The sequence below is a fragment of the Sceloporus undulatus genome, chromosome 1 (genome assembly GCF_019175285.1).
Source record: "Sceloporus undulatus isolate JIND9_A2432 ecotype Alabama chromosome 1, SceUnd_v1.1, whole genome shotgun sequence".
Taxonomy (NCBI): Eukaryota; Metazoa; Chordata; class Lepidosauria; order Squamata; family Phrynosomatidae; genus Sceloporus; species Sceloporus undulatus.
In genome coordinates this window covers 34,365,312-34,388,951 of record NC_056522.1, presented here as the reverse complement: position 1 = coordinate 34,388,951, position 23,640 = coordinate 34,365,312, and the positions used below count along the sequence as shown (strand labels likewise).

General features: G+C 38.8%; 1 protein-coding gene across 2 annotated transcripts in view; it reads left to right on the top strand.

Annotated features, from left to right (window-relative positions):
- Positions 1–23,640, top strand: part of KCNH1 (potassium voltage-gated channel subfamily H member 1) — a 358,490-nt gene that overhangs the window by 204,943 nt on the left and 129,907 nt on the right. For both annotated transcript variants that reach the window (XR_006101185.1, XM_042444296.1), the window contains exon 10: positions 7,809–8,005. Coding sequence is in view for 1 of the 2 variants with exons in the window: in XM_042444296.1 (XP_042300230.1) it covers positions 7,809–8,005 (197 nt within the window). In the remaining variant the exon portion in view is untranslated. The remainder of the gene's footprint in view (positions 1–7,808; positions 8,006–23,640) is intronic.

The following is a 23,640-nucleotide window of genomic DNA, read 5'->3' as shown; positions in this document are numbered from 1 at the left end:
GTGGTGAATTAGAGCCAGAGGTGAAGAGCTACAACTCCCATCATCCCTGACATCTTCTATGTAGCTGAGATATTTGTTACTCCTAGCTTGTATCTTGTACCTTAACTGAAACCTGATGGGAGTTGCAGTCCTTCTAGAGAGAAATATATTTTCCACCCCAGCACTAGATAATAATTATCATCCTAGGATAGGAGTGATCAACATGTGGGCCATACATTTGTGTGGATTACTCATTATTTTGCTAATCTCTCCCCTGCTGAAGAAATTCAATGATTTTTTTTCCTGGAAGCTTCAAAGGTTGGTAATCCTTTTCTTGAAGTTAATTTCTGCTCACTTCCAGAATGTCTGCTTACTTCCAGAACCCCCTCCAAACATTTTTGGTAGATTAAGTGGGAACATGCAATTAAAATGGGTTCCTGGACCTGTCAAAACCCATAATTTTTCTATTCAAGAATCTTTTGATGCTATACAATTATAAAACATTGAAATCAATTTAACTGTCATGTCTACATCCTGTGGAATCTTGGGGGTTGTAGTTTGTGAGACACTGGAGTTCTCTAGCTGAGAATTCTAAACACTCCCTCTTAAAATGCAAATCCCAGGCTTCAATGGGCTATTGCCATGGCAGTTAAAGTAGCATCATGGTGCTGCAATTGTGTAGTGTGAAGAGGCTCAACTTTTCTGCATGACTCATTTTTGAACAAAATATTCTTTAGCAGTACAGTCATTATCCTAGATAATGACAAAGTTGAAATAGAATAATAGAATTGTAGAGTGGGAAGAGACCACAAGGGCCATCCAGTCCAACCCCCCTGCCATGCCAGGAACTCTCAATCAAAGCACCCCTGACAGATGGTCATCTAGCCTGTGTTTAAAAACCTCCAAAGAAAGAGACTCCACCACTTTGTGAGGGAGCATGTTCCACACAACTACCTTCTGTCAGCAAAAAATGGCACCCGTCAGGACTGGACACGAACAGGTGTGCACCGGGGGACGGAACGAGGCCTGTTGGAAGACGTCTTTGTGTGCGATAAACTCCATTTTCTGCAGGGCGTGCGCGCACACATACGTCCTCCTTCAGTTCCCCATACGTTTAACATTGCATGTGCGATAAGGTCCTAGGTTTGGGAAGGGCAGCTATGAAAGAACTGCACAAGATTCTAAATTGTATATGCTATAAATCTGAACATTGAAGTAAGGATTGTCCAAGCCATTGTATTCCCCTCACCATGTATGGATGTGAGTACTGGACAGTGAAGAAAGTGCACAGAAAGAAAATGAACTCATTTGAGATGCAGTGCTGGAGAAGACTGATGAGGATACGACCAAAAGTGAATGACCAGGAAGATAAACAAATGGGTTCCAGAACAGATCTAGTCCTAACTCTCCCTTGAAGCCAAGATGACCAAACTGAGGTTGTTGTACTTTGACAACATCACGAGAAAGCATGATTCATTAGAAAAGATAATAATGCTAGGAAAGGGAGAGGGTAGCAGAAAGAGAGGTAGACTGAATACCAGATGGATAGACTCAGCCAGGGAGGCTTGAGTCTGCAGAACCTGAGCACAGCAGTGGACAGGGGGTCTTGGAGAAGTCTTACCCACAGGGTAACTATGAGTTGATGTTGACCTGAGGGCAGTTAACAGCAACAGTCAGCCCTCCACATTCACTAGGGTTGGGGTGCAGGATCCCTGTGGAAGGGGGGGGGGAACATGACTAACGCTACCCCCGCACCTAATATTTAACACAAATAAAAAATATGATCCACAGATTAAACCCGTTGTTGATGCCTTCAAGGCTGTGGGGGTTCTTTGCAAGGCAAAAGCAGTCAGCTGGTGGGGCTTGTTGCTGCCTTGTGCCATTTTTTAATAGGGACTTACATGCCTTGCCACACATTCACAGTCTCAGTCTTGTGAGGCTGCCAGTCCCTCTTAAGAATGGCACAGGGAAGCAGTGGCAGGAGCAGCAAATAATCTGTTAACAATTAAATCTGTAACAGTCAAATGCGCAAATGTGGAGGGCGACTGCATTTTGGGAGAGTTTGAAAGTGTGCTTTTTTCTTGTTTTCTCCCTCAACAAGGAGAAATGTTTTGAAATCATTTGTTCTTCCTCATCAGGATGAAAGAAACAAGTGCAGGCATTCAGGATAAATAAACAGAATGAGAAAAGCAGCACATACTTCTAACATTTCACAGATGAAAACCAGGAAACGTATGGCCAAACAACATTACAGTGTGATAAAGAAGGCAACACACAAGATAGGAGAGACTGCAGCAGTTTGCTTTTGCCTGAGCCTACCAGGAAGGGCAAGGCCCCATCTTCTCTCCTCTCCTCTCCTCCCTGCTGAGTTAGTGGAGTGCAGACTACTCATGTGCTTCAAACTCAGTTTGCAGCAATTGAAGTAAGCTAAGAACTAAGGGCGAAAGTGATAGGAGGAGAGAGAAACTGGGACATTTTAAAAGTAACTGAAAAAGTGGGATGACTGAGGATTAATTCAGAGTGTCCCTGCCAAAGCAGGACAGTTGGAAGATATAGCTGAGACCCTAGAAGAATATTGTGAGTGGAAAGAAGGCAGTGAATACTCTGTTTTGCAGCTTCCCAACATCCCAGTTAAATTTGCTATAATTACTTTTTTAAAATAAAAAAGGACAGGGCCTGGACAAGCACATACTAAAGATAATGTTGGTGAGCACATGCTGTCCATGGATACCATGTTAGAGACCCCAGCTCTTTTCTTACTGGAACCTTAGACAATATTTCAAACTATTGGTGTCTGATGTTGTCTGTAATCTTTATTTCCTTTGCCCTTCATATGGAAATAAAAGTTCTGTGTGATTTGTCAATGCGGTTTATGCTTTTAGTAGAGCCTCATTCCAGACTACCAGACTACTGCTTACATAATAGACTTTTCTTTTTGAGAATCTGTGGGCTTTTCTGAAGTGGGTGCAAAGATACCTTTACTTTGGTGGGCAGAATCCTGTTTCTATAGTGAATTTTTCACATCTTCATGAAGCAAAAATGCAGAGACTTTCTCATTTATATGTGAAACAAATATCTCGCAATTGTATCTGAATGTGTGCCCAGAAGCAATTTCTTGAAAGATATGAGTTAAAAGGAAATTGTTTGAATGTCTGCCACCTCTGTTAATCTTTTGTATGCATTCAGAAACATGTAAGCCCTAGAATATGAAAGAGAGGTCATAATCTGCCATGGGTATTCATTTTTATTTATTTATTTTGGGCAGAATACTAGAAATACAAAGAATGCAGAGTTGTGTGAGTTTTCTAAAAGGAATTAAAGGTTGCTTCCTTTAAAAAAAGACTATTTTTATGTTTGACTGCATTTCAAAATCAGGAGAGAATATGGTATAAATATAATGCAAAACTAACAATTAAGTTGTTATTATAGTAATACAGGAGCACATCAGTATATAAAGATTTTTTACACTCCTACTGTTCATATATAGAGAAAGTCAGTCAGTCAACCTTTATTAGGCATAGAAAAACAACATGCATTTACAATAAAAATTTACATAAAATTTACAATAAAATTTGCAATAAAAATTTACAATAAAACCTCAGGATCGTTATTCAAATTTAAGCCATATTTTTGTTGCCTGTACTAGAAAATTGGCCATTAACTTGGTTATATGTGGGTTCCGATCTTCCAATAGGTATTCCACTGATAACCCATTCAAAGAGGTATTCGTTTCCAATAACCTTCTTAACAATTTTCCCCTCGGAATTATATACAATGGGCAAAGCAATACAATGTGATGGAGAACATCTGGAGCTTGATCACAGTGACATATACGATTCAAAAATGGGGTCTGCAGATATCTGCCCCTGGTCACACTTGAGGGGTGTACATTCAATCTTGCAAACAAAAAGGCCTTCTTCGACACCAGCAGTGAAAGGGTTTGAAAATAGTCCGGTATCTTACCCTGCAAGGGGGGGATACTGAGCATCGCTGGAGAACACACTCTGGGAGGAGTTGGATATGTCAGTTGATATTCTCTCTCTATATGGCAGACTCTAATAGATTCAAGACACTCCTTTTCAGTTAATAAAAGGAGAGAATCCAAATTTAAACCTACAGATATTAGTTTACTTTCATAAAATTTTGCCCAACTGCCATAGTAAACGTCAGATAGTAGGCACCATAAAAGACTGGATCTATTAGGCCGGAAATGTATCTTAAGCCAAAACCTGTAAGTCATCAACCAGGCTTCAGTTTCAAGAGCATTCAGTCCCAGTTCTGCATAGAGAGTCAGATGGTGTACACATGGCGGTACAGATAATAGCCTCCTGAAAAAATGTGTCTGCAAACGTTCAATCTCCTTATTAAAGGCTGGAATCCAGGTGAATATGCTGTAAAGTAATTGCGGTCTTAATTTGGCTTTGTAAATTTTTAAGGCTGCTAGAATATCCTGGTTGCCTTTTTTATAATAAAAAGATTGTATAGCCGCCAACGATCTTTTCCCTGTTTGTATTACTTTATCTCTCTGTTTACTCCATTGCCCATTAAAATGAAAAAGGACATCAAGGTAAACATACTTTTTGACCTGCTCAATTGTTTGATTACCAATCTTCCACGTTCTCGGTACAAATCTCTTAGAAAATACCAATATTTTGGATTTCTCAAAGTTTATCAGTAGGTGAAATTTGTCACAATATTCAGAAAATCTTTTCAAGGCTCTTACCATTCCTACTTGGGATACAGAGAGTAATAGAGTATCGTCGGCATATTGGAGTACAAAAAGTGGACGATTTCCCAGTGAAGGTGGGTGAGAATCTACTGTGTTCATAAAGGCAGGTAGATCAGCCACAAATAGATTAAACAGATGAGGAGCCAACACACAACCCTGTCTGACTCCTATACCAGAGTAGATAGGGTCTGTTAATCTTCAGCCAGCAAGGAATCCAAAATCGTATATCTGTTGTTTAATTCTAAATCAGTTTGTAGTGCTGGAGACTCTTGCCTATTAGTAAAAAGGGAGTCTATCTTTGTCTGTTTAGGTTTGTTGCCTGAGTCAGTAGTAGCCTTGGAACGCCGACGTTTCCGTAGCTTCATGTCGCAATCAGAAGTTAGAGGATAAAATGCTCAGAATAAAAGGGAGGTTGTCAAAAATAGGCTTAGACAGCATTTAAAACAAAAACAAAGTTAACAATCCAGCTGTTTAGGTTTAAACAAGCTGATAAAACCTTACAAAAATTTAAAAACAGGAGCTCTAAATGCAGTGTCTTATCAGGCTTCCGCCATCTTTGCCCCTCCCAATCATCATATATAGAGAAAGAAAAATACTGTATTTAGAATGATATTGTGCAAGAACAGCAAATATAAAAGCTATATAAATACACCATTAGTTTTGAGCAACCATTTTTGGGGCACATGTAGCCTCTTCCTTCTCATTATAAAGAAATTAAAGCAGAATCCTAAACCATAGCTTCCCATTTCATTGGATCTAAGTTCAAAACATCTTTTAAGATTCTGCCTTTTTTCTGAACCTGGTAAATATACTTTGCTAATTTAGATTTAAAAAGGAGACTATAGTTGATTGAAGACTTCTATAACAAACCAAGGATACCAAGAAGAGAGGAGCTAATATGTGGTGAGAGGGTAGGAGTACAAATAAAACCAATGTGCATGTCTGCCAAGAATGGATAATTCACATACAAGCAACATCTTTGTCAATACCCAAACTAGGTTGCATCTGTACTGTAAATATGATGCAGCTTCACTCTGTGTTAGGTGCTGTAGCTCCAGCTAATAGAAACCTGGGATTTCTAGTTTTACCAGTTCTTTAGACTTCTCTTCCAAAGAGTGCCGGTGCCTCACAAAACTACAAATCCCAGAATTCTGTAGATGGAGCCATGGAAGTTAAGATGGTGTCCAACTACTGTATGTTATTTCTACAGTGTAGATGTACCCTTAGTAAGTACTTTGAACCATCATTCAAACTGTACTTCCATTTGCATATTATTATTTCTACAGTATAAATGCATCCTTAGAAAATACTTTGAAATATCATTCAAGCTGTACTTTCATTTGCATATATTTAATGGCTTTAATTAATCAGCATAAGCTGGGCTAGTATACAAATTTTTGAATGGAATATATGGCTTTTTCTTTCCTCTTTTTCTTTAGTTTATAACACTATTTCTCTGTAGGTGTCACTACAGTAGTGCTTATTAGTATAGTCTGTAGTTATTACACAAGATGAGTCAAACATTTTTTGAAATGTGGACCTTTTTACTGGATTGCCGCTATTTGGTGCGACGGACGCTTAGCGTCCGCACGTCACACCCCCTTGTGATTTCGCGAGTGCGCTGCAGAAAGAAGCCGCTTTTTGCTGGTTCTTTTTGCAGTTTGTCCGCTGCGGCTTCCTTGTGTGGCAAAACAAGGTGCCGGCAGACACTATCTTGTGAAAGTGACCATTTGACAATAGAACCTCTCACATTTTGAGGAGAAAACATTTCTGTTGATTAGATTTTTTGATTAACATGTCTGACATGCAACATTTCTTTATGAGAAATAATTCAGCTAGGTTTGAATGAATGAAGAAAATACCTTTTAAAAATGACAACCAGCTACATTTTAAGGGGTAATCTGACCTTCTGTTTATAGATCAAGGTGTACTACTTGAATTCAGATGGAATTATATAGAAATAAAATGGGTGGGAGAACAAGATCTCAGAGTGACTTTTATCCACTTTGCCAATTAAGCTCTTAAGCCAGGAAAGGAAACAAAAAGAGACTGAAGACATTATTTTTGAAGTTTTAACAGAAGGCTGACAGTCAAGATTCTATTATCCAATTAACCATCTTACTTTGACAAATTCCTGTAATTAATTAATTAGCAAATTAAATAGTAGGGTCTAGCAGAAGTGGCATTTTGAAAAAGGTTAGGAAAAGTTAGTTTTCTTGACTGAAAAGCACAGGAGAAAGAAACCTTAAATACATTGATTAGAGCTATATGGAGTACTGACAACACTACATTTTAAATTGAACGGATTAAGCATGTTGTTTTGTTAAGAGACTTTTCCCAGTTGAATCCAACATTGCTTCTGAAAATGAACAAAATGAATGGAGGTATGCTGTTCTGTATAATGATTTAGTGGATTTATGCTTGAATATATTGCACATTTACAAACTGGTTGAGAAAGGGGGCTTAGCACTGCATTCCATTACTCATGGTATACAAAATTCTGCATAACCAACAAGCTACCTATGAAATATGAGGCATTCTGCAAACAGTGTGTAAAGTGATAACACTTTATCTTCTATCATAATAAAGGGACTACAAGGCCATGCTAAACTGCCTCAAACTTGTATCTATTGAGCAGGGTTGCCTGAATAGTTCTGCACCCTCCACTGTCTGTCGCATCCTTCCCAAGGACAGAATGGACATCTGAGGTCAACACAATACCAGTAACAGTAGAGGTTTGAGTTTACACACAAGGCTGGCCACATGGAATGGGCCAGGGAAAATGTTTTTACACAGAGAACATGTTCTTACATACTTGGCTTCACATTTAGATCTGGTCCAACAGTATTGTCTAGGGAAGATGTACTCTGTTAGCATTTTGCCTGCAGCTTGTCCTAGCATACAATAATTTTTGGTTCTGAGCCATGGACTTTGAGCAAAGGACATTGTTAAAAATGCATGTTCAAAACATGGCACAATATGAGAAAAGGACTTTTAATAAAAGTGGGACCTTTTTTGGAAATACTTCACTTTTTTATTTTGATTTTTGACACTTTGGCAATTATTTGACTAAGGATATTATTGTTATTATTTCTCCTAGGTAAAGGAGATGTTTTTGGTGATGTCTTCTGGAAGGAAACTACTCTAGCCCAGTCTTGTGCTAATGTAAGGGCTTTGACTTACTGTGACCTTCATGTGATTAAAAGGGATGCCTTACAGAAAGTACTGGAATTCTACACAGCTTTTTCACATTCTTTCTCCAGGAACCTCATTTTGACATACAACCTGCGGAAAAGGGTAAAGTATATTGCGTTTCTGTACTCCATGTTATGAGGAGGCTTGTGTCAGCTATCTTGCATATGATATATATTCCTAATTACATTATGTCACTTCGTTCCACGTTACTGCTACTTTGGGAGTGTTTTAATATGACCATGTGGGTAATTTGTACCAGTGCACAGCTCACCCTCCTTTATGTCTATACTACAGACTTGTTTTATGCTGATTTATCAGAAAATTCACAGCAGCCTTGTAAAACTATGTTCCCCATATAGGATGAAAACACCCTGGAAACAATTTTTGATAAAGTGTGGCATAAAGGTGGTGGGTTTTTTTTTTTTTTTGGTAGATAAAATATATGTAGGCATGCCAATGGGTTCCTAGGGATTCCTGTGAACTGTTGTTGTGCTAGGGCAAGGATGGACAACTGTGGCCTTCCAGATGTCTTTGGTCTATAATTCTCACTGGTCATAGCCAGCATAGCCAATGGGAAAGAATGAGAGCTTCACCATCATCTGTCAACACAAAGAAGGAATTACTGACCCTACTATTTTGGGGGTTTTCATAGGTTGTTGGATGTTTCTGTAGAATTATGAGACAAGGTGAGTCTAGAGCCTCTGATCTTTGAAAGACTTATTGACTTAGCTTCTGCCACTGTCTCAGTCTTTGAATGTGCAAACAGATGAGAAATTCAGTGGGTTTTATCCCAAGAAAACTCAACTATATCAATATAATTTCTCCAGCTGCACAGTGGCAAAAAAATGGACTATAGCTTATAGGTGAGAAATGCTGATAAATTCTAGAATATGTATGAAGACTGCTGCTTGGTGGATGGATTTTTATTCTTAAATGTAAAATACAAAATTCAGATCTTTTTCTTGAAGTAGAAAGTGTGCATGAGTGCATTTTTGCATGATGTCCATAAAAAAAATTAGCAGTAAAGCTGAACCAAAAGAAGATGTTTTTTTTAAAAATGGGATATTTCAATAACATTTAAATGTGGACCCCACCCCCATGTAATATTTTGGTGATTCTATCTAGAAGGTACAAAAGTGTCTACCAAATCAGATGGAAATACATCCTGAAATGCTTTCATTTGCTTTTACCATGTACACAAATCTGATACAATGCATAACATTGTGACATCATACTATTAACTGTATGACTAGGCTCACCTTGTGACTAATCCAGGTAGCACTGCCCTAATTCTGGACTGCCTTCATGGCACTGACTTCTAAATCATATATGAATAGCTATGTAAATGTAATATAATGATCTTATGCTGTTATAGGACTGTTCTAGGTTTGAGGAAGCTTATCACCTTTGCTTTTTTCTATATTCAGCTTAAAATACACTAAAGTGTTTTTTGTCTAAATTACATAAAAAGGTTTGCAACTCTTCAATGAAATGGAGGCAAAAGTCTCCTTGGTCTTTACTGGCCAAATTCGACAGGTACAGGCATTTTCAGAACAGAAAATATCATGTTCTTCCTGCCTTTTATATATGTGTTAAAGATGAAGAGCCCCTCAGGAAAAAAAGGTGGCAATACTAATTAAACACTAATATGATTGAATACAGAGTGACTGAAAGCCAAATCCTCAAAAAAATGAGGTTAGATAGATCTGTCTGTCAGTTTCAGTTGCTGCCATACCTGAGTTTTTACAAGTTCTTTCCATGCTGAACATGAAGAAATTTGCAGATTTTGGTAGATTCATAAAAATGAATTAAAACAAAATTATCATTCTCCTTTATCTTATTTTTTATATAATCTCTCATATTTCCCATTTGATTAATTGAGAAAAATGGACATAGTAATAGCAAGTAAGAAAGATAACAGCTGTGAATACGATTTAAAAAGGTAAATATTCACATATCTTAGAGTTCAGGGAATTAGATTTCATTCACTTCTCACATCCAAAAGCATGACAGTCAACCCTCCACATTTGCAGCTTTGACTTTTGTGGATTTGATTGTTCATGGATTTGATTAACATGTTCTCCATAGGAATCTCTAGGTCCTCCAGTGCAACTCTGTGGTCAACATCTCCCAGAGTTGTGCTAGAGGACCTAGAGATTTCTAGAGAGAATACTTCTCTAGGTATTCATAGGTCCTCCAGTGCATGTCTGTGGTCAACGTCTGGCAGATGTTAATCACAGAGTTGTGTTGGAGGACCTAGAGTTTCCTAGAGAGCTATTCTCTTAGGTTAAAAAAAGTTTTTTTTTTATTTGTTGTTTGTCCACTTTCACTGGGGTCCTGTGCCCTTAACCCCAGAAAATGTGGCACTCCCACTGTACTTCTGACTCAGAAATCAAAACATTCAGTGCAATCCTAAGAAGCAATACAGGAGCAAGTGTTTTGAAAGCAAATGCACTGAAAATACATATATGTGTTTTTTATTTTATTTTATTCTATTTTATATTGTGTTACTTTGAAGCCCATTCTTGTACTTATGTACTGTGTTTTTTTTAATTTTTAAATTTTGTTGGTCATTGACCAAATAAATACTACTTACTTACTTACATATATGTGTCCTTCATACCTAGAGTTTAATGTTTGTAAATTATGCTTAGGTACAATTCATATAGTCGAGTATGTACAGGGATTTGAGATTTGTTGTGCAAGTTGTGTGGTTTAGGATTAGTTATGCATCATTTCTAGCAGACAATACAGAGTGCTTTCCATGCTAAAATAATGTAGGAAATATATTTTCAGATGCAGGAACGATAGGAGAAACCCATGAAATCTGATAAAAACCAGAAACGGCTTTACAAATGTGTAACTTTACAGCTTTAATTAAGTATAGCTTTGCAACTGTAATTAGTGGCATGCAATGAGCATGACCCATTTTGTAAAGACATTTCCTTATTATGGCTTCAAATATAGCATGGAATTCTTTGGCCTAATTAACCATCCTGTTTGTTTGTCTTGTTTGATTCTAAGTTTTGACTGCGACTGAGACAAAAGAAAATCTTCACAGCATACTGTACCTTTTTTTTTTTTTGAATGCCTGCCAATGGAAAAAGCTAGTATTTTTTTTAAAGAATCAAGTTGGCAGTAAAGAAAGTTAAATCATTTCATTATTCCTTGTTGAAAGAAAGAGTACTAAATTGGAAAGAAGCAAATTAGCTAGAGCTGAGATTTTGTTTACATTCTGTGAAGTTGAATGTGGCAATAAAAGTAGATATTTTATTCAGACCTAGGCGCAAGCTTAGACTAGAAGAAGAAATGTTGGGGACATTGCATCATTATTGGCTCCTCCTATTTCTCCAGGAATACACAAATGGAAAAACTATTTGTTATGACACTAATATTTTATTGTGGCTTTGCCTCCTCTACTTTGGATGCTACTTGTGGGAGAAGAAAATAGTAATGTGACATCAGATTACTCTTTCTCTGTTGTTGTGTGCTTTCAAATTCTTTCCGACTTATGGCTATCATAAGGCGGACCTATCACAGGATTTTCCTGGCATGATTTGTTCAGAGGGGTTTTGCCTTTGATTTCCTATGAGACTGTGAGAGTGTGACTTTCCCAAGGTAACCAATGGCTGGGCAGAGATTCAAACCCTGGTCTCCAGTTGTAATCCAATGCTGAAATCACTATACCACATTACGCTACTCCTTCTTACAGGAGCTTAATAAACTGTGAAATTGAAGGAGTTAAATCAGCTTTCCCACCAATTACAGAACTGTGGCAGAGGGGAAGATCGATCAAGTGTTCATTAATGGACAGTAGATATCTAGTCTTCCAGATATTGCTGGACTACAATTCACATCATCCCTCACTATTGGCTAGAGTTGCCAGATCTTAGGACTTGGCTTTGAGTCACCAGTTTTTGTGGGTCATCTCCAAATGGGTAATTTATAAAGAGTCTCCAGAGGGTCTATGTACTTAATTAACTTACTCCTACCTTCCCAGTTGTTGGAGCAAGGGGTTACCCTCTACTCTGCTTTGCATCCACCTTTGGGCTAGGAGCAACTAGGCTAGATTAAATGTTCCTTGACCCATCTCCCTAAGTGAGTGAGAAGGAATAATCCCCTCATTTCACTTTTCTGTGGGAGCAGCCCCTTTAGGATTTCTGTCATAATTTCCAAACAGGAACATATTTTCTCTGTCTGGTATTTGACCAGCTAGGAGCAACTAGGACTGATCTTCAGTTTATAACATTTCATTCCTTGGGGCCATTTCTAGGTTTTAGGTTCTGTTCTGGAAACCTCATGGCCTCAGACATACCTGAACTAGTCATCTTATTATCGGCTATGTGAAATAAGGCCAATAAGAGATCCAGTCCATAGTACAGTATGCAAGTGTTCACATTGCCTGACTCCATTTTAGGACTTCCTTTAAAACTTAAACAGACTATCACTGGACTGATTTGAGAAGATGTCTTTAAGCAAAGGAGTTTCACTCTGCCCCTTTCATGTTGTTTCATCAGTGAAACATCTATTATAAAAAGCACATGCCGTAATAGCAATTTCCATCCGATTATTGAGATAATGGTATTTTAATTGGATTGCAGTCACTGATAAACTGATGTTGATTGATAGTGAGAATCATTAAATATGACTGGTATTAAGAAAGCATGCTGTAGGTTTTGTATTTGTTTACTTGCAAGAAGTTGATTGCAAATCAGTTATCCCGAGTCACCCAGTGCGCTTTCTTCTTCAGCCTGCAAAGAAAAGCGCACTGGGTGACTCGTATTCTACCAAGAATATGGATAAAATATGGATAAAATATTCCAGATGGGATCTCTTGAAAACAATTTGATTTGTTTTTAGAAAGGTGTTGTGTTCATTGTTCTGTGGGTATCAGTTGTCCAGTATGTGTTAGAAAAGTTTCTGTTGCTCGAGGCAGAGATATTAAATTTTGTTCTAGTTTTGGTGGATGATAGAGCGTGTGTGTGTGTGTGTGTGTGTGTGTGTGTGTGTATGGTAAAGACAGTAGCATCATTGGGGGTACAGGGTCTGTGGCATTCACCTGCTTCCCTTTAAAATGCTTTAAGAGATGCTGGGAGTGGAGTGAAGCTCAGTGGGAGGAGAAAGGAGAGGATGAAGAATTTTTTAAAATTAAAATTTCAAATTTCAGAATTTTAAAATTTGAATTTAAAAGAATATTCTTTATACATTTTCTTTAAAAACATCACATTTTAACCAAATCTTCACCATGTATATGTAAATACATTTAGGTTTTGTGTACGGTATTGCAGTTTGAAGATATAGTTTTAATTTTAGTAGTTGTTTATGTCACAACTGTTAGCATGACTTTCAGTGGTATATGGGAATTATGATTTATGAGTAACATTAGTGCAAAAAAGCATTACTAAGGATTCTGTATGGTGTGAAATGAGAGGAGGTCAATGAGTTACCACACAAGGTGACACCAATCCAAGTGACACCACTGGGTAAAGATAGAGGTATGATTTAAAGAGTAGATACAGCTACTCATATTTGGTGTCATGGCTTGCATAAGAAACACACAAAGCTGGAAAACAGCAAGGGTCCTGTCTTTCCCTACTGAATGAGGTCAACAATTTGAATTTGAAGAAGTGCATGTAGCGTAGTCCCAGTCGTCCTCCTTCCTCCTTCCTTCTTTTTTAGTGTGTATACAAAATGTGCAGTTGGAAAAATTATTCAGTCAGAAAACTGATAATATGTAGTTTGGAAAATGTGCTAGAAACTAGACACACTGTGTTTATTAAGTTTTTATTCTACACTTAAATGACAGAGACAGTATACACACAAATTAGCATTCAGTTTCAAAAACAAAATACCCAAAACATACGAAAAGAGCACCTTGTTTTTGTCCAGAACCTCCTTATTTTTATCTTCACTTGAGGTCACAAAACACTTTTATCGCATCTTTGTAAATGCCCTTCAAATGCTCTTCTTTTAAAACTTGAGCCCTGTCTCACACTTATTGTTCCACTTTTTGCAGCCAATGCAGAACTGTTGCCCAGCTGGCATATTACTGAAATCCTATACTGTAGACCCAATTGAATACAGTGTAAAATGGACTAGTTTTGAGATGTCAGCTGAGTTGAGATGAGCTATCAAGCAATCTTGTTGAAAACAAGAGAGTCCCAGTTTTGAAGAGGTACCAATGTGGGCCTCATTAATTAGATGAGGCAGCAGAACTGCCCCTTGCAATTAGGTGTAAATTTGGATTTATGTGGATTGGTGTAATAGCCATCCAACTGTTTTGTTAATCAATGAACTAAGGGCCCAAACAGACAGGCCAAAATAAAGCTGGTTTGGGTCAATTTGGAGGTATGCTGTTTAAATGATACATGCATCCTAAGAGGCTGGAAGTTGTGCCAAAGCCACACTCCAGTCCTAAGGACTGGAGCACAGCTTTGGTGCAGCTTCTGGCCTTTTAAGATGCATGTGTCGTTTAAACAGCATACCTCCAAAGTGACCTGAAGTAGCTTTATTTTGGCCTGTCTGTTCGGGCCCTAAGGCCAATTTAGAAATTAATTTTAGCTGTATAGTGGATAAGAACTACTGACTACTGTGAAGCAGTTGTCACGATACAGAGTCTAAGCTAGGAGCTCTGTGTGTGTCTTTTGGTGTTGGTTGTCCAGTGGGGAATTTGTGCAGTTGAATATCAGCTTTTAAAAAACCAACACTGTTGGGCTGTAAAGGGACAGGATTTGGCAGCAGCTTCTTCTACTGTTGGTAATGCTCTCCTGCCAGAAGACCACCCATTTGCCAGCTGAACTCAGATATCTACCAGTGCAAGGATCCAGCAAAACCATTCTGCTGATTAAGGTCTTCTGGTAGGAAAGCTAAAAAAGGTAGTGAAGAAGAGGGTGGGAATGAGAGAAGTCAAGTAATGTTAGAACCAAATCTCTTATAGTCTAGACGAGACATTGCAACTATATATGGTTGTCAGACTGAAAACTGGAGAGGGCTCCTCTCCTTTTAATAGCTATGTAAGAGAGGGAATATTAGCAGGCGATACTTGTCACATAACCAAGGAATAAGCAACAACTGTTGAAATTCCCTCTTCAATGCAATCACTAAAGTCCAGTTTTCAATCTGGCAACCCTATCACTGTGCCAGCACAGGATTAAGGCAGTCCTAATCAGGAGTAGTTCCTTGAGCTGCATGTGGCTCTCAAGCCCATTTTTTTCAGCCCCCTAAGATTTCTTGGTGCTCCCCGAAATTTTTTTCCATTTCAAATTTCTTTTCTTTTTCTTTCTCTCAAGAGCAAACCACTGACTACAGGTAATGGGAAAATGTACTGTAGCCAATATGTTAATCAGTATGAAAGTATCACATTTTCTAGTCAATATCATAGTCAACACCATATTAGTTAAAGTTCCAATAAACAATAAATATAGTTTTTAACGTATTGTAAACAAATGCAGAAATGCAGGGTATAAATGAATATAATCATCAATAATAATGACAATAACAACAACTGTGATGAAGAGCCATTCAGAAATACACACAGAGGCAATCATTCTCTCACATACTCTCTTGAAAACAGGAGATATAGGCGGTATCCAGACCGGCCAAAGTGCCAGCCTGGATACGTGCTAGGGTTGCCTCGGGGCGTCCTTTCCAGACGCCCCACAACCCTAGCACGTAAGCACAGCGTTGTAATGGCGGCGCCCTGTCTACATGGGTGCCACCATTACGATGTCACCGGCATGCCACAGCCAATGGCGTGGCGCGGATGTGATGCCCTGGCGCCACTGCAGGGTGCTTGTGGCCCCTGCCACATGTATCGCTGGTGTGGCCTTTAAACAGCTGCACCAGCGATAAGGAGAGAACCCTCCCTTTCCCCGCCGTTGTCAGGGTGTCCTTGGGGCATGAAGCCCCAAGGACACTCCTTTCCAGGCCACGGGGAAGTGCATTTTGCTGCTTCCCCGAGGCCAGGAAAAGCGGCGGATCGGGGCTTCCGGGGCTGCCGCTGTGGCAGCTGAAGCCCTGATCCGTCGGGGAAAGGGGCGGGTGCAGGCTGCCCCAAAGGGGCGGTCTGTATCCCACCATAGTAAACAAGCACATAAAATACAAACCCGGACTCTGACATCCTCTGGAGAAGCCCTTCTCTCCATCCCAACACCATCACAAACACGGTTGGTGGGGACACGAGAGAGGGCCTTCTCAGCGGCTGCCCCTAGACTCTGGAACTCCCTGCCCAGGGAGATAAGAACGGCTCCCTCCTTGATGGCTTTCTGCTGGCAGGTGAAGACCTACCTGTTCAAACAGGCATTTAAGGAATTACTATAAGGACAGGCTGGAATGTTGGACTAGTTTAATCATTCTTTTAAATGTACGTCATTTATTTATTTATTTTTAAATGCTTTTAATTGTACTTTTTGTTTGTTTGTTTGCTTGTTTTTTTAATGCTGAGAAGCCGCTCTGAGTCCCAGTCCTGGGAAAAGAGTGGGATAATAATAATAATAATAATAATAATAATAATAATAATAATATTGATGATGATGATGATGATGTTATTACAAAAATACAATCACAAAAATAGAATTTTGTCCTAATTCTAAAAAACCACAGAGATCAAGTATTCTGATCACCTACTGTATACAGTGGTGCCTCGGGTTACGAAATTAATTCGTTCCGTGGCACCGTTCGTAACCCGAAAAGCCTTCGTAAGCCGAATTGCCATAGGCGCTAATGGGGAAAAGCCGCGATTCCGTGCGAAAAAGCCGAAAAAAGCACCAAAAGTTTTTTCGTAACCCGAAAAAACATTCGTAACCCGGAACAATGATTCCCTATGGGATTTTTTCGTATCCCGAAAATTTCGTAACCTGGGTATTTCGTATCCCGAGGTACCACTGTACCTGTAAATGGCAATATTCTCAGTGAGAATGAATAATAAAAAATGTTTGCACATGTATAAACAAAACAGATATATACTTTTACACTCATCAGTGTGAGTACAGAGTTCAGAAAAGTATGGAACGAAAACATGATATTTTCAATTTAAGCTAGTCTGTATTATTAAGTAACTGAAAAGGAACATGATTGAAGCTAGAAATAAGGAAGTAATTTTGTAGTGTTTCCCCTCCCCCTGTAATTTTTGTTGTGAATATGTATTTTTGGGTATATGCGATACATTTTATAAGTGTTATCTAAAAAAACTCAATAAAAAGTATTTTTAAAAATCAATGAGTGCAGAGTAAGGAGTTAATATTGCAGAAATTATGTGGCTGTAAAGCAATTCAAGTGTTTGAGATGTTGCATTCTATCCATGTTTGCACAGACTGTTTAACTTTCAAAACTGGGGGAAGTATCTAGGGGAAATAATACTTTACTCATACAGTAATAAAACTGAGTATTATGAGCTGGACATATTTGTATACGAAACCAAGTAATTGTGAATGTCATCCTTGTTGCTATTGTAGTCTGCAGTAATGGAAGAATGCTGGTTTCATGTGAGTCATTATTCTGCAATGATAGCAGTTGTATTCTTAGCTAAAAACATGCCATAGAATTCAAATACAAATCCAAGCATTTCCCAAGAACAAATATTGTTGTTATCACTGTTGTATATGGCTTTGCATTTGAATGTACACAGTTTTTCACAGAGGATGAGATGAAAGGTCTTTAAATAAAAAGTTTCTCTGAGGAGAGGCAACACAGAAGGTAATGAGTAGCTGTATGCAGTTTCAAATATATATGCCTTGGCTAGGTTACAGAGTTAATTGCAGTAGGATGGGGTGGAGAACCTTTGGTCCTACAGATGCTGTTGGACTGTACCTCCTATGAATCCTTAGCTAGCATAGATATTGGTGAGGAATGATGGACGTTGCTAGGCTACACCTTCCCCATTCCTGCATGTAGGGCATGGTAATATTTCCAGAATGCACTCTTTGGAAAGGGGTTACAATAGTAGCACTAAATTGACCATAGAAAATGTGGATCATAAAATAGTTTTGCTGCCAATGGGTGTGAGGTCACCATGAAAGATGCAGGATTATTAGATAATTCTGTTTGATTTGGGATGTTGGTTTATACAAGTTGAATATCCCTTATGTGAGATGCTTGGGACCAGAAGTGTTCTCTACAATATTTTGGATGATGACGATGACGATGACGATGATGATGATGATGATGATTTTGGAATTTGGAATACGTGTATTTAAATATACATAATGAGACTTAATGAGGCTGGAGAAAGACTGAGGATCTGTGAAATGGTGGGGATGATAGTAGATTCCTGCCACTTCACAGATCCTTGCATTTCTCTCTCTCTAACCACATCTCTTTCCAGCTCTCCAAACTTGCAAATACAGTACTGCAAATACAGTACAGATGTTTACTATGCTACTTGTGTTATAAATGAGAAAGTTTTGGATATTGGAGTACTTTGAATTTCAGACTTCTGGATAAGGGATATTCAGCCTGTACTTCTTATTTCTGTTTGGAGGAAACATTTAAACTGTATTCCTCTGGAATAGAAACAGTGTAATTTTAGGACCATTTATTGGCCTGATACTTTTCCTTTCCCCCATTTTCTGGTTTTAAAATATTATTCCTTTTAACCTCTTTAGTGTTCATCCATGGAATGCCCCTAATTGGCTCATTCGAAGAGTGCTTCCTATCCTTTATGTTTTAGAAAATATTTAATTTGGTGTATTTGTACATTTTTATTCTCAGTTGCTCTCAGTTTACTTTTACTTATTACAGGATGGGTGTGTTTGCTTTCCCTTCTGCAGATACAAGTAGTATTGGACATGAGTGCATACGGTTATTGCTTGTGCTCTCCCGGCAAGGGCTTACTTGCTTGCATTGCCTGCATTCAGATCTCTCTAGTGCTCTCCGTGCTTTGAATATTTCACTATGCCATTTAAACATTAGGCTTTTTAGACTGTATGAGAGGAGATTAAACAAGTGGCTTTGAAAATGGTAGACATGGCCTGCTATCCAGGTGGAATGTTTTAGCATTTCATTACGATGTCTCTGCTTAAGAAGTCTAGACAGAAAAGCAGGAGTATATTTCTTCAAGTGCTGCAGTGTTCTTTTCTAACATATTGAATATGATCAACATGATTACATATAAAACAGTACATGAAATGAATGTCCAGTGAAATAAATGAGTTAAACAGTGGTCTAGAATGGCTAGGATCTCAGGAACTCTTGGTGTGTTAAATCAGGCATTACATTTTTTTAAGTGCATAGTTTAAAATGTAAAATATAAAGCTGACAGTTTTTACTTTCTCACAGGTACATTGGTCAAGGGGCAGGCAATGTGATTTAAAACCTGATGGCAAATCCAGTATTGTCTTGCATAATGTGGAAGAGCTGTACTAAAAATGTCCTCTCTGACCTCATCCACATAGTAATGTACTCTCATACATAGAGAGTAACACAAAAATATATATTCTCAGGACAGTGATGGGATGGGTGAGGGAAGAAGCAGAAATGATTTGGAACGGGCCTCACAACAAGCCATGATCCAGTGAGCTTCCTCGCTCTCCTTCTTCTTATTTATTCCATTTCGTTTCATTTGGATACTGCCTTTCTCCCAGGAGGGACCCAAAACAGCTCACAGATATGAAACATTAAAAATTTCAATAAAATTGAAAACAATTAGGTTGGACCTGGCTGCTGCAAGCATCCTCCTTTCTTCCACTCCAGGTCAGCAAATGTTTGGGAAGCAGAGGAAAAAGAGGGAGGGATCAGGGCATCCAAGTCGCATACCCCCCCCAAGCAACTTTGCATCTTCTCCCTGGGGGTCCAACCCCACTATTTGAAAACCACTGTCCTAATCCATTTAGCACCACCAGCCCAGTTTATTTTAAAATAAAAGTCTGAATCACAGATGTCCAAAAAATCGTGCCTAGCTTATTCCCGGCCCCAAGATGCATTACTGAGGGTAGTTGTATTTACTCTCCTATTAAAGCCCACGAAACAGCTGAAATGTTTATTTTTCTGCTATTTCTCAGGCCTGTTTTGATTTCAGGTATTCCAGTAGTGAATAGCATCCACACCAATAATAACTGAGATTATGTCAAGGCATTTATAAATTCACAAGGTTTCAGTGATGACTTCTGTAATTGGATGAGCTTCATTTTATTTTAATCTAATGGAATCTTTGTACAAGTCCATACTCACAGTCAAATATATATGGGGGTATCATCTGGATATTATGCTCTCTAGTCAATAGAGAATACATGGCTTGACAGTCACATTACAACGTAGTAATTTTCTTTTGACAATCATGACATGATTTAAAAATGACTTTCATCTCAACACCTACTTGTATTATAACTTTGCTGTACTGCAGGGCAGATGGAAATGTAAGTGAATTATATCCCAGTTTATATTTTAGAAAGATGGAGTTACATTTTTAGCTTTTCACATGATCCATTTATCTTCTTCTGATGTGTTCAGATGTCACATTGATTCTTTAAAGATGGCATATAACATGATTTAAATTAGATGTATGTATAGTGTTACAGAAATGTTGACATCCTTTGGTACTGCACTTTCACTCTGACAGCATGTACAGGACTTTGACACATATTCTTCCATTCCAAAGAAGGTATCACTAGCTGGATAAGTGTCCTCAAGAAATGATGGGGATAGTTTTGACAAGCCACAAAGGCAGTTGGATAATTATGAATAATAAAATAATAAAATTTTTATTTATATGCCGCCCTTCCTCCGATCAGGGCGGCTCACAACATAATTAAAATGCAAACAATGAAGTGCTGTATATGGACATTCATGACAGTACCAAATGCACCATGATACCCATCAAAGGAATACCTGGACAGCTCAAAAAAGTCACAGCATTTCAAGACTTTTCCAATTAATGATGCAAAAGATGTTTCATGTCAAGTCATCTAGGAGATCTCTAAGGCATTTACAAGGTTGTTTCATGTGCACAAATAATTCTTTCTAAAGGGTGAGGAGAGAGAGGGAGAAGGAAAGAGAGAGAGAGACAGAGAGAAAAGCTGTGACTGACATAGCTTGCAATATGAGTAAATACCACATAAATGGAGAGTGATACTTCTGAGTAGATGTTCATAGGTTTGTACTGTTGATAACAACAAAATCAGAAATTTGAAATGATTTAACAGATGCACCTTTGATTTCTCAGAACAACGATAACTGGCTAGTGGAGAATATTTTAATCTTTGGAGCAGAAGAGGCTCTTAGCTTTATAAATCTACCGTATTTTGAAAAGGGCAACAAAGCTTATGAGCTATTGGCAAGACAACTTGCAGAGACCAAAAAGATAGTGAGCGGATGTGATAATGCATGCAGCTGAATGCTGGACATGAGAAAGAGGGAGCCCTGCCAGAAGGAGATTACAGTAACCTAGTCAAGAAACCACTAGGGCATGGACCAAAGTCTTGGCAGTAGAGGCTGACAGAAATGGTCGGATTTTAGCAATATTGTATAGAAGGCATGTAGATTCTTTCTATACAATATTGCTAAAATCATACCATTTCTGTTGGCCTCTACCACCAAGACTCTGGTCTTTCTATACAATATTGCTAAATTCTAACCATTTATTATTATTATTATTATTATTAACCTTTATTTATGAAGCGCTGTAAATTTACACAGCGCTGTACATGCAATCTTTTAGTTAGACGGTTCCCTGCCCTCAGGCTTACAATCTAAAAAGACATGACACAGAAGGAGAAGGGAGTGGTGGAGGGAAAGGGTAAGAGGTCCAGCAGTTCCTCTCAACCTCCGAGGTCTGGACCAAGGCAGATGGACTGGAGGGAGGGCAAGGCTTCATAATGGATGGTTAATCATTATCCAGAGAAAATACATAATCACAAGTAGGATAATACATATACAGTACATAGGAATACAGGAAATGGATCGATAAACAGCCAACAACAGAACATCAGATAGTAAGCGACAATTATGCGATGCCTGGGAAAGCTTCTCTGAATAGGATGGTTTTCAGCTCCGTTTTGAAGCTGGTTAAAGAAGTGATGGCTCTTGCTTGTGGAGGAAGAAGGTTCCAGGAGTGAGGGGCAGCAAGTGAAAAGGGGCGAATCCGGGATGGGGCAGAGGAAATCCTGGGCTGAGACAGGAACCCTTGACTACCAGAACGGAGGGCCCTGGTGGGAAGGTGAAGAGAAAGAAGGTCTGATAAGTAAGGAGGGGCCAGTCCATGGAGGGCTTTGAATGTCGACAGCAGGAGCTTATACTGAATGCGGAAAGGGAGAGGGAGCCAGTGAAGGGATGCCAACACAGGAGAAATGTGGTCAGAGCGGTGGGTGGAAGTGATAATGCGTGCAGCTGAATGCTGGACAGAGATTAAAGGACGGAGGTGAGAAAGAGGAAGCCCAGCCAGGAGGACATTACAGTAATCAAGTCGTGAGATCACTAGGGCATGGACCAGGATCTTGGCAGTAGAGGCGGAGAGATATGGTCGGATTTTGGCAATATTGTACAAAAAGAATCTACAAGCCTTGGCTGTGGTCTGGATCTGAGGGATACACGACAGAGAAGAGTCAAAGATAAAGCCAAGACTGCGGGCTTGCTGGACTGGTTGAATGGAAATGTTGTCCACAGAGACAGAAAAGGAGTGTTGAAGGTTGGGCTTAGGAGGAAAGACAAGGAGCTCCGTCTTGGACATGTTGAGCTTCAAACGCCGATGGCGCATCCACTGCGAGACAGCTGTAAGGCAAGATGAGACTTGCTGTTCAAGCCATGGCGAAAAGTCAGTCTCTACCTCCAAGACTCTGGTCCATGCCCTAGTGGTCTCGCAACAAGATTACTGTAACCTTATGCTATTTATTGAAGGCACAAGATGAGATCAAAAAATAAAGACAGTCTTTGAGTCCTGTCTAGAGCAGATCTATTGAAATCATTAGATTAATTTATGTGTTGACTCACCATTCCACAATTGGTTGAATGGCTCTACTCTATTATGGCTGTGTTCTATTTCAGTGATGCTGTGTATAGGAAGAAGAGCTGGCTGTCACACAGCTTGATACATTTTGTGTTAGGAGATATATGTGTTTTATATATGTGCATGTGTGTGAAATTCTGTTCATAAATATTATTCTGTGCAGGAATGTTCTGTTTATGTGTAGTTTAAACCTCAGTACACTTTTGTCTCAATGCTTTGTGATTGCTCCCATTGTTATTAATACAGAATGCAATTTTTAAAAAATGCTGTTCATTGCAGCTGGTGACCTTGTGTCTTTATTGCTTTTATCAAAAGTTATATTAACAGGATGTAAATGAAGAGAGAGTCAGGCCAAGAGTGGGCCCCCAACCAAAACGGAATCTCTGAATTTCACCCAAGACATGCAGGTTTTGCTATGGGTCTAAATAATGGAAAATCCCCAGAATTCTATGTACTTCACTCCCCATCTAGATATTTTCCCTCTTATTTCACAAAGCTGCTACTAAAAGAGTTTTGGAGACAAAACTGTTAATATTACCATCATTCCCTTTTCTCTTCAGGAGGGTAGATGTTTACATCTTTACTTACAGTATTACATTTTCATTTAATTTCTCTCCAGCTTCTTTGATTCCTTTTACCTTCACAACAGCCTTGCAAGTGGCATTATGTTGAAAGAGAAGGTGACTGGCCCAAGAGCATGTAGTGATCACTGTAGCTCAATGGGCATTTGGAGTTAAATCTCTCAGGTCCGACACTCCATTTGGTACTGGATGCTGACTCTCATATGTCGTATAGAGATTTG